At 40.4% G+C, this 13,585-nt stretch overlaps 1 protein-coding gene across 2 annotated transcripts; it reads right to left on the reverse strand.

Moving 5' to 3' along the window:
• Positions 1-10: 10 nt before the first annotated feature.
• Positions 11-13,378, reverse strand: lrig2 (leucine-rich repeats and immunoglobulin-like domains 2). Of its 2 annotated transcripts, XM_072381651.1 has the most exons (18): positions 12,679-13,375; positions 12,061-12,135; positions 11,451-11,585; positions 10,644-10,787; positions 10,353-10,496; positions 10,014-10,157; positions 9,559-9,702; positions 8,242-8,322; positions 7,896-7,967; positions 7,652-7,720; positions 5,722-5,885; positions 5,174-5,485; positions 4,660-4,941; positions 3,779-4,219; positions 3,435-3,587; positions 2,474-2,614; positions 1,478-1,723; positions 11-849 (listed from the first exon to the last, which is right to left on the reverse strand). In XM_072381651.1, the coding sequence occupies exons 1-18, from the start codon at positions 12,864-12,866 to the stop codon at positions 620-622; spliced, it is 3,165 nt and encodes a 1,054-aa protein (XP_072237752.1). In that variant the 5' UTR covers positions 12,867-13,375; the 3' UTR covers positions 11-619. The 2 variants fall into 2 exon arrangements, with proteins under 2 accessions (XP_072237752.1, XP_072237753.1); XM_072381652.1 differs by lacking the exons at positions 11-849; positions 1,478-1,723 and adding an exon at positions 2,299-2,384 and having other exon boundaries at positions 12,679-13,378.
• Positions 13,379-13,585: the final 207 nt, after the last annotated feature.

The raw sequence follows: 13,585 nt of genomic DNA on the forward strand, positions 1-13,585 counted from the left end.
TATGTATATATATGTATATATATATTCATAATACACACCACCTTTTGGTGTCACTGTCTCTGGGATTTGCATAAGAGTCTGTCTTAATGGCTGTGGAAGGAAAACCTGCAAGGGTCTTTTCTATATTATCAACCAAAAACTGCTGGTCAAGGAACTTAATCTGTCCCTTATTTAACCCCCACCCCCTTTAAGGTCACGCAGGCTGCTCCAACAGGCGTCTGTACCGGCAATCATGAGATACAACTCAGGCTTTTTGGAAACGTGGCTGTGTCTTGGTGTTCACTCATGGCAGCGTCTGGCATGGCTACTCAAAGCATACATTCACGGTTTTCTCTCATAGGAGACCAAAGAAGAGTAGAGGATCTGGGGGAAAGGGGGTGTCAATAAGGAGCTCACTGGAATCATGGGTTTGTTTATCCGGACAGACGCAGCAGTTGTTCCACAGTGGGGAATGTTAGCATGTCCTCTTGAGTGGAAGGGGAATGTAAACATACAAGAGAGCATCTTTGGCAGAATGTGAGGTGTTTATTTGGAGGTAGTGGGTGAGGGGTAAAGGTGGGCACAGGGGAAGAGGTGCCACAACGAGTCAGAGGCAGAATGCGGTCAGAGTGTAAAGACCTTATGTGGGAGCCAGACGCTCCTGTGTGTTAGTCCTACCACAAGCACTTCTGTGGTCCTGGGTGCATTGGTTTGGGAAATAGTTAGCCTCTGTTTCACTGTGTTCCGCTGCCCCATCAGCAGCAGAGGTCAGAGGAGGTGTCCTGTGCACAGTCACTGAGAGCTGGGACGCTCCTGATTGGAGCTTTGAGGATGGATTTTCATCTCTCCAGAAAGACTTGCTGAGGGAATCTGTGAAAGGGAATAAAAAAACAAACACAGACACATTATCTCTGAAATGTGGGCCTTTTTTCTTCTTCTTTCACATCAAACTGAGAGAAAAAGAAAAAAAAAGCTTTATGGAGTGAGGATCCTAATTAGTGATAAAATCACATTAAATTAGACATTTTTTCACTGTGCTAATTTTTATTCATCTTTTTTTGTTGGTTTAGCTTTAGCTTCAGGGGTTCATATAACCATCATGTACTGTAGCTGTATATCTCAGAAAATGTCTTGAGGATCAATATCTCCGATAAATGTAATCTTGTGGGCTTATTGGCTCACTGGAGAATCTCATTTGCAGATTTTATTAATCAATCCATTTTCATAAGTGTTTTTTTTTTGTTTTTTACCAATATCATCTGTTTGGGATAAATAAAGTATTTTTTCGTGCTGAATATAAAGGCAACTTGGGAACCGTCTAGCTTGTGCCACTGCAAGATTTAGGACAAACAAGAAGAGTAAAAATGAACAAGATATGTCAAAAGATATGTCAAAAGCTGATGGAGAGTGAAGAATTAAGTCCCTGAAAACATCTCAGTAGGAAGATTCTAATATCTTGCTTTCAAAAGTAAAAATTGGGAGTTTTTGTCTGTCTCACCATTAATACACAGCTCTGGAGAAGTGTAGCTGTTCAGCCTTTTGTCATGCGAGGTGCTTATGAAGCTCTCCAGCGCCGCATCCTCAGCCTGGGTGTGCTCACTCATGCCCCCCTTTAGGCCCGGTATGGTCTTGTCCAGTGCATCATCCTCCCCCAAATAGGCATAGGGACAATATTCCCTTGTACGAGTGTAGATGTTGGCATTATCGTAGCAGTCGGAGCAGATTACTAGAGGACCTGTGCCACCTAGGAAGAAACATCAAACATCTTTAAAACCATAGTTTTGTTCTTTTAAGCATTTTCCAGACTGCTATTGTAGGTTTTTACACAGCAAGGCCCCACATTCATATCAAGGGAGATTTACAACTTCATTTTACAGGTGGGGGTTGGTATGAAAAAATATTTAATTCTAGTTGATATATAGCATCTTAATATGCACACGTGTACATATTTAATGGACAAGCTGAAAGGCCCTGTTGATGGTCGGCATATCTCCTGCATTCCCTCAAATAAAAACTGAGATTCAATGAAAAACATGGCCTCTTGTAATGGACTGGGGTTGGGCTGATATGAATAAATTGTAGGCAATTCCCAATACATGCATATCAAGGATGGAACACTTCCATCTAATCAATCCAATAAAAGAGTTGGGTTGTTTTTAATACCGTGTTGGACTGGATTAAGCTTTTCTCAAAGTGGCCACTTGATTTCTGATTTAAAACCACTTCAAAGCGGTCTGGTACGCTGTTGCATATGGAACGTGTGCATGTCTTTCACAACTAAAACCATATCAAGGAACAGAGTTTTTTTTATTTAAAAGGTACTCACACACTAACTCGAATATGATGTAGCAACAAGAAATGTTTACGTGCACTGCTCCCGATTTCGTTTTAAAAACTATTACAAGCTGTAATAAATAAATATGATGCAGCAGTTTCAAGAAGTAGGAAAAAATAATAAAATGATAAAAATATAGATAAATAAATAATCTCTAACCTGTGGGGACTCCAACTAGTCCCTCACGAGACTCCCCAGGATGGAAGCTGCTACGTCCAGTGAACAGAGAGCCCATCCTGCAGTGCAGCATGCCGTTCCCTTCCGTCTCCACCTCACTGCCCGTGTCTCCATAACATACACCTGGGACAAAAGAGATAATTAGTCACCGTTTCATTTCAGCGGGGAGGTGATCTGAAACACAAAAACAGAAACAAGAGCATCTCAAACCTTGGAAAATAGAAAGACACATCTGAGAAGCCGTTTTATTCAAAATTGATGTTTTGTTTGTTTGTATTGTCAGCTGTGATTAATACGGAAAGCAGGAGACAACGTATCCTTGTAAGTTTGAGTTCTAGTAGTCATGTATTCTTTGTGATGTCAACATCACAAGCTTCGTTGGCTTATGAACAAAAGCTTGACATAGTCCAACCCAAAAACTAGATGAATGAAGTATACAGCAGTATTCCGCGTAAAAATATTATGTGCAGCCAGCAGATCTAGATTAGTCTTTACAGGAGGTTAGTTACTACACTGCAAACACCATCATGATGTATTATGATGTATATAGGGCACAAATGTTGTGCCCCACATATGATCCATTCATTAAACAAAATGAGACAATATGAATCATTATTTCAACATTTCAGGGGAACGACAGTAACTTCTAACTGGCTTTGGAGCCGCTTGAGGTTTTTCTGCAGTTATAATAGCACGGTGTGACTTACAGTGTAGAGGAATTTCAAGGTGAATATTGTAAGAGGTGTGGATGCTTATACAAATAAAACTGTGCTAATATACCCATCTTTGGACAGGAAAAGTCTATGTTTATGATGATCATAAAACAACTATTCGTGATAGCTACAAAGCAAATAAACCAAGTACGGTAATATGTGTGACACTAAAACAAAAGGTTTACATTACAGAGCCAAACTTATCATAACTCAAAAGACAGACTACAAACCATCTGTGCCTTTATGAATGTATCCATTGGAAAGAGGAGGCATGAGCTGCTGGTGGCTGCCAGCCTCAGAGTTACTGTAGCCTTCCTGAGGCTCTGACAAAGTACCCTGAGAGGACAGGTAGCTGGGAATATCTGCAGGCAAATTCATCTCGTCTGTAACAGAGACATGCAATTTGTGACATTGTGCTGAGTTCTGTACTACAACTACATATATCCATTTCAAAACTGATCAAAATAATAAATTATCATTTATTTATTTTATAATAATATATTCTGTCTGTGTAAAGCGTTAAATCTTTAAGGACAAATTTACTTCACATGACAGCTATATCCACACTACTAACCAGTGTTGGTGATACTGTAGTCCTCACTCTTCCTGCGCATGTGATAGATGACAATGACCCACACCAGCGAAGTTCCAACTACACAGCACACCACCACAATCACCACTATTCCCACAGTGGTCCAGCCATCCTGGTTGTAGCCGGGGCCAGTATCGCATTTCTGTGATGGTGAGACGCTGAGGTAGATGTGGCCACGCTCTGTACCAAGAGTATTAGACATGATGCAGGTGTATTTCCCAGCATCAGCTGGACCAGTGTCAACTATGATAAGGAGTTGGTTGGCTGCAGCAAAAAAATGGCGTTCTGTAAGCACCAGGGGCCCGTCGTCTTTGGTCCAGTTGAGACGTGGAGCGGGGCTGCCGCCAGCTATACACTGAAGCACAGCTGTTTCACCGCGGGCCACTGTTCTGTCTTCCAGCGGCCGCATGAAAGACGGAGTTTCTGGAAAAGAAGATGATATATAGATTTTCAAAGCATGTGTGGTCAGTTCAGATGGATATGTGTGAGGAGAGGTTAGTTTAATTTGCATAAAAATTAGAGGCTCTTAATAAAAAAAAAAAAAAAGACAGCCACTTTGATTGGGTCATTGATATGTAGTTCAATTCAATTCTCACAAGCACATTCATTAGGAATTCGAACAGCTGTGTCAGAGATGCTGCAGACAGCAGGATTTAAACAATGTAAATGGTCATGGTATAACACAGTTTGCTTTCATATCATTATTAGTTAAAACTGACAAGGTGGCAACACATAAACAAGAGCTTCTAATGACTAATAAACAAAAATGAGTGCCCAATTTGAGCAGTGTGACTCAGCTGAAATGACCCAGAAGGAAAAAGAAAGATCGGTAATACATTCTGCTAATCAGGAGGGTGACTCACCCAGGACAGTGAGAGTGGCGTTTGCCGACAGGCTGCCGGCTGCATTTTGAGCTGTACAGCTGTACACTCCCATGTCTTCTGTCTTAACGTTAGCGATGAAAAATATGTCATCATCCGGCATCACATGCATCCGGCGTTCTCGAGCAGCCGGGAAGTCGGTGCCTCCATCCTTCTGCCAAGCGATCTGGGGTGATGGATGGCCTTCAGCAGCACACTCCAACCTGGCCATAGTCCCAGTGCGGATCGTTAGATCCATCGGAGTCTTAAGAAAGGAGGGAAGCTCTGAAAGACAGGAGGACAGAAATGCAGGGCTCGAGTTAGTTTCTAATAAATCTGATGGTTTATCCCTCAATCACTTAATTGTGAACAAACAGAACAATACTGCCATCCTTTTTCTCTCATATAAAACTGTATAAGCTTTACCAGAGCTCAGTGTATACAAGCAAGAGAGAAATACATGAGCTCCATAAACAATGATTGATCACATTCTTTGACAGAGAATGTCTATCCTCACCATTGACAGTAAGCTTGGCCCTGTTAGAGTAGTTGGAACCAAAGTGATTGGAGACCACGCATTGGTAACGCCCCTCATCAGTGAAGTTGACATTAAGCAGGTGAAGCACAGTGGTATAGATGAGCTCTCCCTCTTGATAACGGGCATAGTTCTGCACTTCTGCATCATACAGCACCTCCCCGTCCTTCCGCCATGCCGTGTTCATCGGTGAGTCGCTGCTGCTGGATGCAATGCAGCTGAGAGTCACATTGTTGCTCCGTAGTACCACGGACGTCTCTGGGTGAGTTGTGATATGAGGTTTTGGGAAATCATCTGTGCAAAGGAAAGAGAGACCAAGAGCATTTTTCTATGTTACACAATTCATGTAGTTCTCTTCACTGAAATGTAAGATGTAAGCTGGTGTTCCACATGCATCTACATACTGTTTCAGGCTCTTTTGTAACAGTTAAAAATGTTTATGGTTATTTTACTAAGACATATAGGTTGTTGCAATGTGCAGAATAATCAGAGGATTTAAAACATTTAAAAAGGTGAAAAAAAAGACGGACCACAAACAAACTCCTCTGGGCTGATGGACAGGACGTTGCGGCCAAGCAGATTGGCAGGATGGGCACAAATAGCCGAGACAGACAGCTGGAACTGGGTCTCCGTCAACCAAGGACTCAACCACTGCATATGGCAGTCACACAGCAGACTGCTTGTGTTCAGAACACTGAGAACAGAAAGGTCAAACAGGGAGTGAGACAGAAGCCTTAAAATTAAAGAAAGAACATCAAGATATGAAACAAATCCTTATTTCTGAACAAATCCTTATTTTGGATATTTGAAGGATCTGTCTGAATAGCTCAAACAGGACTATGATTTAATGCTTCAGAAAACAACCTTGTATGTCTTTGCTTTTATGAAGGTTCAGTTTATGTGAAATATGTACAGAGGGTTGCTACTGTCCATACAAATTGATAGGCACCTGACAAATATCATCTTTCTATTGACAAATGTATGGTCCAGCTTGACTTGATTTTGCTTTCCAGCTCTGATGGTTTCCCCCTAATGTTGCCGGGATCAATTCCGTATAGCCAAGCTGCGATGGTAAACCTCCAGAAGAGCAATCAATGCATTGTCTAAGTTTGTGACAGGTTCCGAGTACGGAAGACATGGAGATCTTTTCAGAATTAACATAACCGTGCGCAGCGAAGCGCATCTTCTATCAGCAAAGAAAAAAAACTATCGATATGCGGCTGATAAACATGCTCTTGCATTCATAATTCATGCACATGGATATCTGATATTTGACATCCGAGCCTTATTATTTTCAATATCTGCTCACAGTTTTGTAAACTGTGTACACAGATTTCCAAACAACTCAAATTTTTCAGCAAACATGATGCTGCATGGGATTTGTGCAAAGGGTCGGCACCGCTGCAGAGACGTCCACAGCTGGGGATTCTGTCTGACCAGTGGTCAGCAGAGTTTTCACATCACCCATTTGTAGAAGTTCAGTTCACTCGGTTCAATTAGAACTAAAAGAAAACATCTTAAAAAGCACACAATTTCAGCTTCTACCCACCTCGGTTACCCCACAATACATCTTTCAGATCAAACTTTATAATCAGAAACTCATAAGGAAGTGTTACTGGTCAACTGTTAAATATTTGTTTGTAATGCTATAATCAAGCAGATTCAGCCACACTATAGGAAACAAAACACAGATAAAATAACAAACATCAAAGGATCTAAATCATGTCATGAACTTAGATTTATTTCTTTAGAAACAGTCCCAGAACTGTCTTCTAACGCAGTCTTAAATTTCACTTCAGTTCAAATGTTGATGCCATTTGTTCTCGTTAAATTATCAGAAAAATCCACTTCATCGACTCGCCAAGAAAATAGTCCTATATTCTACCAAGTCAGCTGCTAAATCACTAACAACAGGATACGACCGACTGCTGTCATGATACATTTTCTGAGTCTGACAGCAGCTGGGACATTTTATCTGCCCCTGACTAAGAGACACTCCTAAAACAGGCTGGTCAAAACCTCAAAAAGGCGAGAGACTTAACAGTTCCCCTGCCTTTTTTCACATGCAGGAGACAGCTGTTCGAATTAACTGGATGCTGCTGCAACTAAAAGCCCAATTAGACGACTGTTTGCACAACTGAGAGGAAAATTGTACGTTTCCACAGAAACAATCTAATGACTCAGCAATTACACATACATAACTTTAACATCATTGCTTTAAGTAAAACAAGGCGACAGACCACAAAGAGCAACAGTCAATCAGCAACATACCACTAACTGCAGTCTTCTTTGATATGCAATGCAAGTTTAACATTCAAATAAGCCACCTTAATTGCAGTTCTTCTCAAACATTTTTAATGAGAGCAACAGTATTAAAATCTGTCCAAGAAACAATATCAACAAAAGTCAACTTCCATATGAGCTTATGAGAGCTGTAAGATTAATTTAGTGTTTACTCACAATACTTTGAGCTTCATATGGGACAACGCCTCAGGGTGTATGGACATGATGCCATTCTTGCTGAGGTCCCTACAGACAAGACAGAAACATGGATTACATGCACCGATGATGAGCTTTTAAACAAAACTGTTTCACAAACACGAGGCAACCTCAGGACAGTGGTAATATCAGTGCAATCTTTAATCCTTCAACATCACCAAACGTGATGGAAAGAGAAAAAGGAAAGTGCAGTAGTTTAACTCACAGATTCTCCAGCTCCTCGAGGCCTTCAAACGCTTTCTTAGTGATTGATTTGATTTTATTCTGTTGTAGAATTCTGGAAAACAAAACCATTTCCGATAATAATGATAAAACCTGCTCTTAACTTATAGTTGTACCACACTGGAAACGCACAGTGTGTCTGCAGCTTTTGTTGAGACTAAAATAAAACATCAGACCAGCGTTTAAATGCAAGTTGAAACAAACTTGAATTTCTCAATAAAAGTACTGGACAGGGCCAAATGTTAGAAACACCGACACATAAAAGATGCACTAGCTGAACGTGTCTCAATGAAAGAGTAAATTAATATCCATGGTGGGAGTCTACTCACAGTGTGTTCAACTTCTTCATTCCATCAAATACACCAATGGAGTCTTCAATAGCCCAGGAGATTTCATTGTTGCGGATATCTCTGAAAAACACAAAGACTCAGACATTAAACAGACATCTAAAGTCTTCTCCTGCTAAGACCACAGTAAAGGCACTTTTTCTTCACTGAGGCTGCCAGAAGTAGTTGCTCTTCGAAACGAGACTAACAATCTGAGATGCCATACTTCTACACGGTGTCAAAGCTCTATTGCCCCTGCTTTTGTGATGAGGTGAAATAATTGGCTCTGTTTATCACTGAGACAGTTCATAGGTCTACTGGGAACCCAAAGAGGTCTTGTGTTTATATGATGGGTCATGGGCTCTTTTGTTTCTCTTTTCTCATGCCTGGCCACCTCTGAAAGAAGTCTGGCACTCTCGAATGCCCCTCTCCCATGAATGCTCACAGGATGGTAAAAATTCCCAAATTTGACCCCTTTTCTCTTTGCAGTTCAGTGCCTTCAACAGAAATCAGTGCAGCAAATAATGAGCTCATAACTTCCTCAACACTTTGCTCCACAAAGGTAAAATGTTAGATGCAGGAGACGTATTTGCTTAGTTATGCTGATATCCTAACCTGCTATGTTGAATTGTAAAAGTATTTCTTTTTAAACCGTAATGTTTTTCCAACTGTAATCTGCTACTCTAATTGCAACACGTCCCATTAACTTTGCTTCAAGCTCAGCTACAGTGTGGAAACCTCAAATTCTACATGGATGACATGTACACAGCTCTTATAGGGCATCTCAAATGTTCCATTAGTAAGACTGATCGTGACTGCATATCCATCAAAGTCTACTTAGGAGAAACCCACATTCATTAAATGTTAATACATGCTAATCATTAAAGCACCTCTCCTAGCCGTCAAAAACACTTGCACTTGCTTTTCTACTTCCAGCACAGAGAGTACAAAACCAGGACAACAGAGGTCTATGGAAAAATACACACAGAGTGATGTGACTTGAAACTAAGGTGAAGAGAACTAAGGACAAGGATCAGCACACAACAAAGACTAAATCAGAGGCTCCATAATTGGCAATCTCCACTGTTTAATTCAACCAATTTAGAACTACCTGCAAAATATTTTCAAGACAGAACAAGAACTACATGTGAAGAATTAAACAAACACAGACCAACTGTCGTCAGCAGCCTTGATGAGTATGCACAGAGCCAAGAACAAGACAGAACTGGATTATATTTAGCATACGAAGCTTAATCAGATTTCTTCAAGCAAATATTCATCACATATTTCTGACAGATTTCTGTGGGGCATAACACTTACAAGGTGCGCAGACTTGCCAGGCCGCTGAAAACTCCCTCTCCCAAATGGCTGATGGAGTTTTCTCCCAGGTTCAGGTTCTCCAGGAGACCTAATCCTACGAAAGCCGTTTCCTCAAGTCTAGTCAGGTGATTATAGGACAAGTCTCTGCACAAAAATACAGTAAATATTGAAAAATATTTGTCCAAACTATTTTTCTTGTTTAAAATCTGTCTTTTATGCATCTCCAGTGTAAGTATGATCCTCTGAAATAAGACATTTTCACAAAAATGATCATATATACAGTCCAAGCATCAGTTAGATGTTGCCACATCAACACCACATGCAGCAGCAACGTGATGCTAGCTCCGTTGAGCTCACAGAATAAACTTCGGAACAAGGGACTCCTGAAAAAAGTGGGGTCTCTTAGCTATGTGACACTGTGAATGTGAAAGGAGAAAAAACAAAAAAACACTCACAGTTCCTCCAGCTTTTGGCAAAATTCCCAGGCATCTGGTCGGATGATGCCTATAGCATTCTGGCTGATCCGCAGGATCCGCAGCATGCGCAGGCCGTACAGCCAACCTTTGTTAACCTCAGTTAGGTTGTTGTGCTCCAACTCTCTGAGAAAAAGATGTGGGAAAATAAAAGGATATTCGTTACAAAAAGTGATTCGTTGTTTTGAAGGATGTTCTGGTGAAATATGTTTTTTGTGTACCTGGAGCTCGTTAACTACTCCCAATGTAACCGCTCTACAATTATGGACAATACAATGCTGAATGCAACTTTAAAATACAAGTTCACAACATTGTACTCACAGTTCTTCAATGTTGTTCAGTCCAAAAAAGGCTCCATCCATGAGCTTAGTGATGCCATTCCTCTGCATCTTCAGCGTCTTTAGCAAGTCCATCCCTTTGAATGTCAGGCTGTCCACTATCTTGATCTTATTGCGTTTCATTTCACTGAAGAGAGAGTAACCATCATTTTTCATCAAGCAAGTACTTATACGAAATGAAAACTACCACAACAAAAACACTGGAATACTGCAAGTTGGATTTTCACTCAATTGGACTGAGTTTTGCACTGCAAACATTTCTTATGATTCTTACAGGATCTGAAGCTGTGGAAGTTTGAAGACTTTGGAAGGCAGCACAGCTAATCTGTTCCTGTTCAGCCTCAGCACCAGCAGGGAGCTGGAGACGTTTTCAAAGCAGCCGGGCTCTAGGACGCTGATCTTGTTGTTACTTAAATTTCTAAAAGACAGAAAAAAATTGAAAAAGCAGAAACATTAGGGCCACAATTAAGGGGGAGAGAGATGTTTGCTCTTTTGGTTCACCTTCTGTGGATCTGGTCTAAGAAGCTTTCTTGGTAACAAACATCACTACAAGCTGTTTTTGGCGCTCTGATTTGTGCTGATGTGTCATTTTACAGGGATTGTTTATGTCATCATAATATTAGTTATGCAATCATTGAAAAGAAATTTACTGTACTGAATAAATATAAAAAGGAGAGATAACCTCACAACTAATACGACCAAACAAAACCAACATAATATCTGACGTGGTACAAACAAGTGCTCATAATACGGATTATCTGCTACCTGTTGAAGTAGGCAAGTAAATAGTATTAATAGATAGTGACAACAGAACAGTGACAATTACAACAGTAAATTGAGAACAACGAGAGTGTGAACTACTTAGAATTGTAGAAGATACGTAAAAGTGTCTTTGTTTCAGATTTTGTTAGTATCCGTGTGGTTCCTAGTTTAACTGTGTTTCTAACCTGTATTATTAAGGTGTCCTTAAAGATTACTATGTTACTTAAAAACATGGCAATAACATTAATAACACTGATTGAAAACAATCAATAATAAAACAATAAAATGTAAATGAATTAGATGATATGAGATCGCTTACAGATATTTTAGCTGCATGGACGGGAGTGATCCAACTTTGAGCTCAGAGATGGAGTTGGATGTAAGGTCCAGTGTCTCCAGGGAAACATACGGTTGCAGCTGATGCATCGACAGCTCGGAGATCCGGTTGTGGACTCTGAATTACAACAAATATAGTCGGGTATTAGTTTTCATAATGACTGTTTCTGTTTCCCCTTTGATGAGACATATGCTGGTCGAATCAACATGCTGTAGGACTAGAAAGGAGGATGAGTAAGAAAAGACCATTACTGATGACAGTCAATGAGTATGTTTTCAGGAGTATACGGGACATAATGAATAATCAAGTCCACCATTACAGGTTGTTGCACCGTAACTTTAAAGAATTGTGCAGCAGGTGAAGAAAATGCATCACACCAAATGACATGAGTCTACATTCACAAAGTAAAGGCAATGTATTTTTCTTCACTGGAGTTTCAAATAACTGGAGCGGACAGCCACGTAGACACAGCATCTCTCTTATATATAGCCAGAAGAATGACTTCTTATAAACATATACATGGGTTATATTGAGTGTTAATTTAAATTGATAAAGGAGAGGCTAGAAAACCTGAAGAAAATTCTGTGCTTACAGGGAGAGCGAGGTAATGTTTGAGGAAACATCTCCGAGAAAAGGAAATACAGTCAGCTCGTTGTGGTTCATGGTGCTGAAATGAAATTAAACAGAGCATTAGTGTCTTATATCTGCTGCAGTAAACTTTCAACAGGATCATCATGACATTAACTGACCTCCTTTGCATAAGTCAGAACACAAACTACCCATCCAAAACATAGAACAAGCTCAGAACAAATTTAATCAAGATCACCACAACTGACAAATTGGTTCAGATGCTTGTTTACTGGGAGCACTATGCTCAAACTTCGATATAACATTCATCACATTATATGGTTTTCCTGAAACTGTTTTACTAAGGTAATGATTGACTCTTGGCCCTTTAGGCGACTGTAATGGTCATGAAAAGTATATTCAATAAAGTGACGACTGTTAGCATTACATTTTAAGTTAAAACCAAAAAATGTTTCCATAAATAAGATCTTATAAAGCTCAAACACCTAAACGGGGTAGATATATATCTATATATGTATATATTGCATTAATTTGCTGTTCAACAATTCAAAGCAGGGGATTCAGTCCATGACTAACGCTGGAAACTTGACACACATTTGTGTCTATCAAGTTGTGTACTTACACTTCAGTTATTCCATCTGCGAGGTCCAGAGGGGCAGTCGACAGCCTTCTCCTGTTGCAGTCCAGAATCTGGACATCATCTTGTCCTTTCGAGCAGGAGCACGCAGAGGGACAAGAGTCACTGGCCCAGGCACTCAAACTCAGCAGCATGACGACAAGAGCTGGAGGAATGGGCCAACCTTCCGCCATTTTAAATGTCCTCCTACTGAGAGGTAGCTACGTGGCTAGCTAATCGCTCAATTGGCAGGTTAACAGTTAAAGAACCACCAAAGTATCCTTGGAATTAGAGATCAGTCTAACGAACACATACTTAAGGCTTAAAGCCTCACGATTCCATGTAGAGTCATAAAAAACAATGTTTTCGAACTTGCATAAGGCATCCCAGCAGAGATTTCTCCCCTTCTTCCCAGTCCCTGGAATTCCTTCCGCTCCAATCAGGACACCCTCTCGGAGTGGCTAGCTAGCTTACCGCTGAGCTGATTAGACCTCACAAACACACCACATTTAAAAAGACAAGATCTGTTGAACTCCACCCGTTGTCGGCACTTGGTTGAACTGAACCAAAGTAAACGTTAAATCCACTTAAACCGGACTGTTTGAGGCAAATTAAAATTAATTCCCTCCGTATTCTGTCCCATAAGAAAAAAACAAAGCGCTGTGTGTTGATGACATCGGATACTAAGGATCCCGCCCCATTCCAGCATGTTTACAGTTATGCTATTGGTCGACGCCTAAGTCAGTTAGACATTTCCACCGATTTGATTGGATCGCTTTCTTAACATGTTCTCTACGGCCCCCACTTTATCAAGAAAAGTTTTTCACAACTGTTGTAGAATTGAATAATATTTTGCATCACCTTGTGGATGATCCTGGTAATTTCCATTCCTTGCAGTATGACATAACTTTTT

Source organism: Leuresthes tenuis, unplaced genomic scaffold (assembly GCF_036924035.1).
Source record: "Leuresthes tenuis unplaced genomic scaffold, fLeuTen1.0.hap1 SCAF_3, whole genome shotgun sequence".
NCBI lineage: Eukaryota > Metazoa > Chordata > Actinopteri > Atheriniformes > Atherinopsidae > Leuresthes > Leuresthes tenuis.

Coding starts and splice junctions, on each gene's coding strand:
- lrig2 (XM_072381651.1), bottom strand. CDS start 12,866: ATGGCGGAAGGTTGGCCCATTCCTCCAGCTCTTGTCGTCATGCTGCTG. Junction 11,586..12,060: donor AACATTACCTCGCTCTCCCT/GTAAGCACAGAA, acceptor GTTGTAATTCAG/AGTCCACAACCGGATCTCCG. Junction 8,323..9,558: donor CTGGCAAGTCTGCGCACCTT/GTAAGTGTTATG, acceptor TGTGTTTTTCAG/AGATATCCGCAACAATGAAA.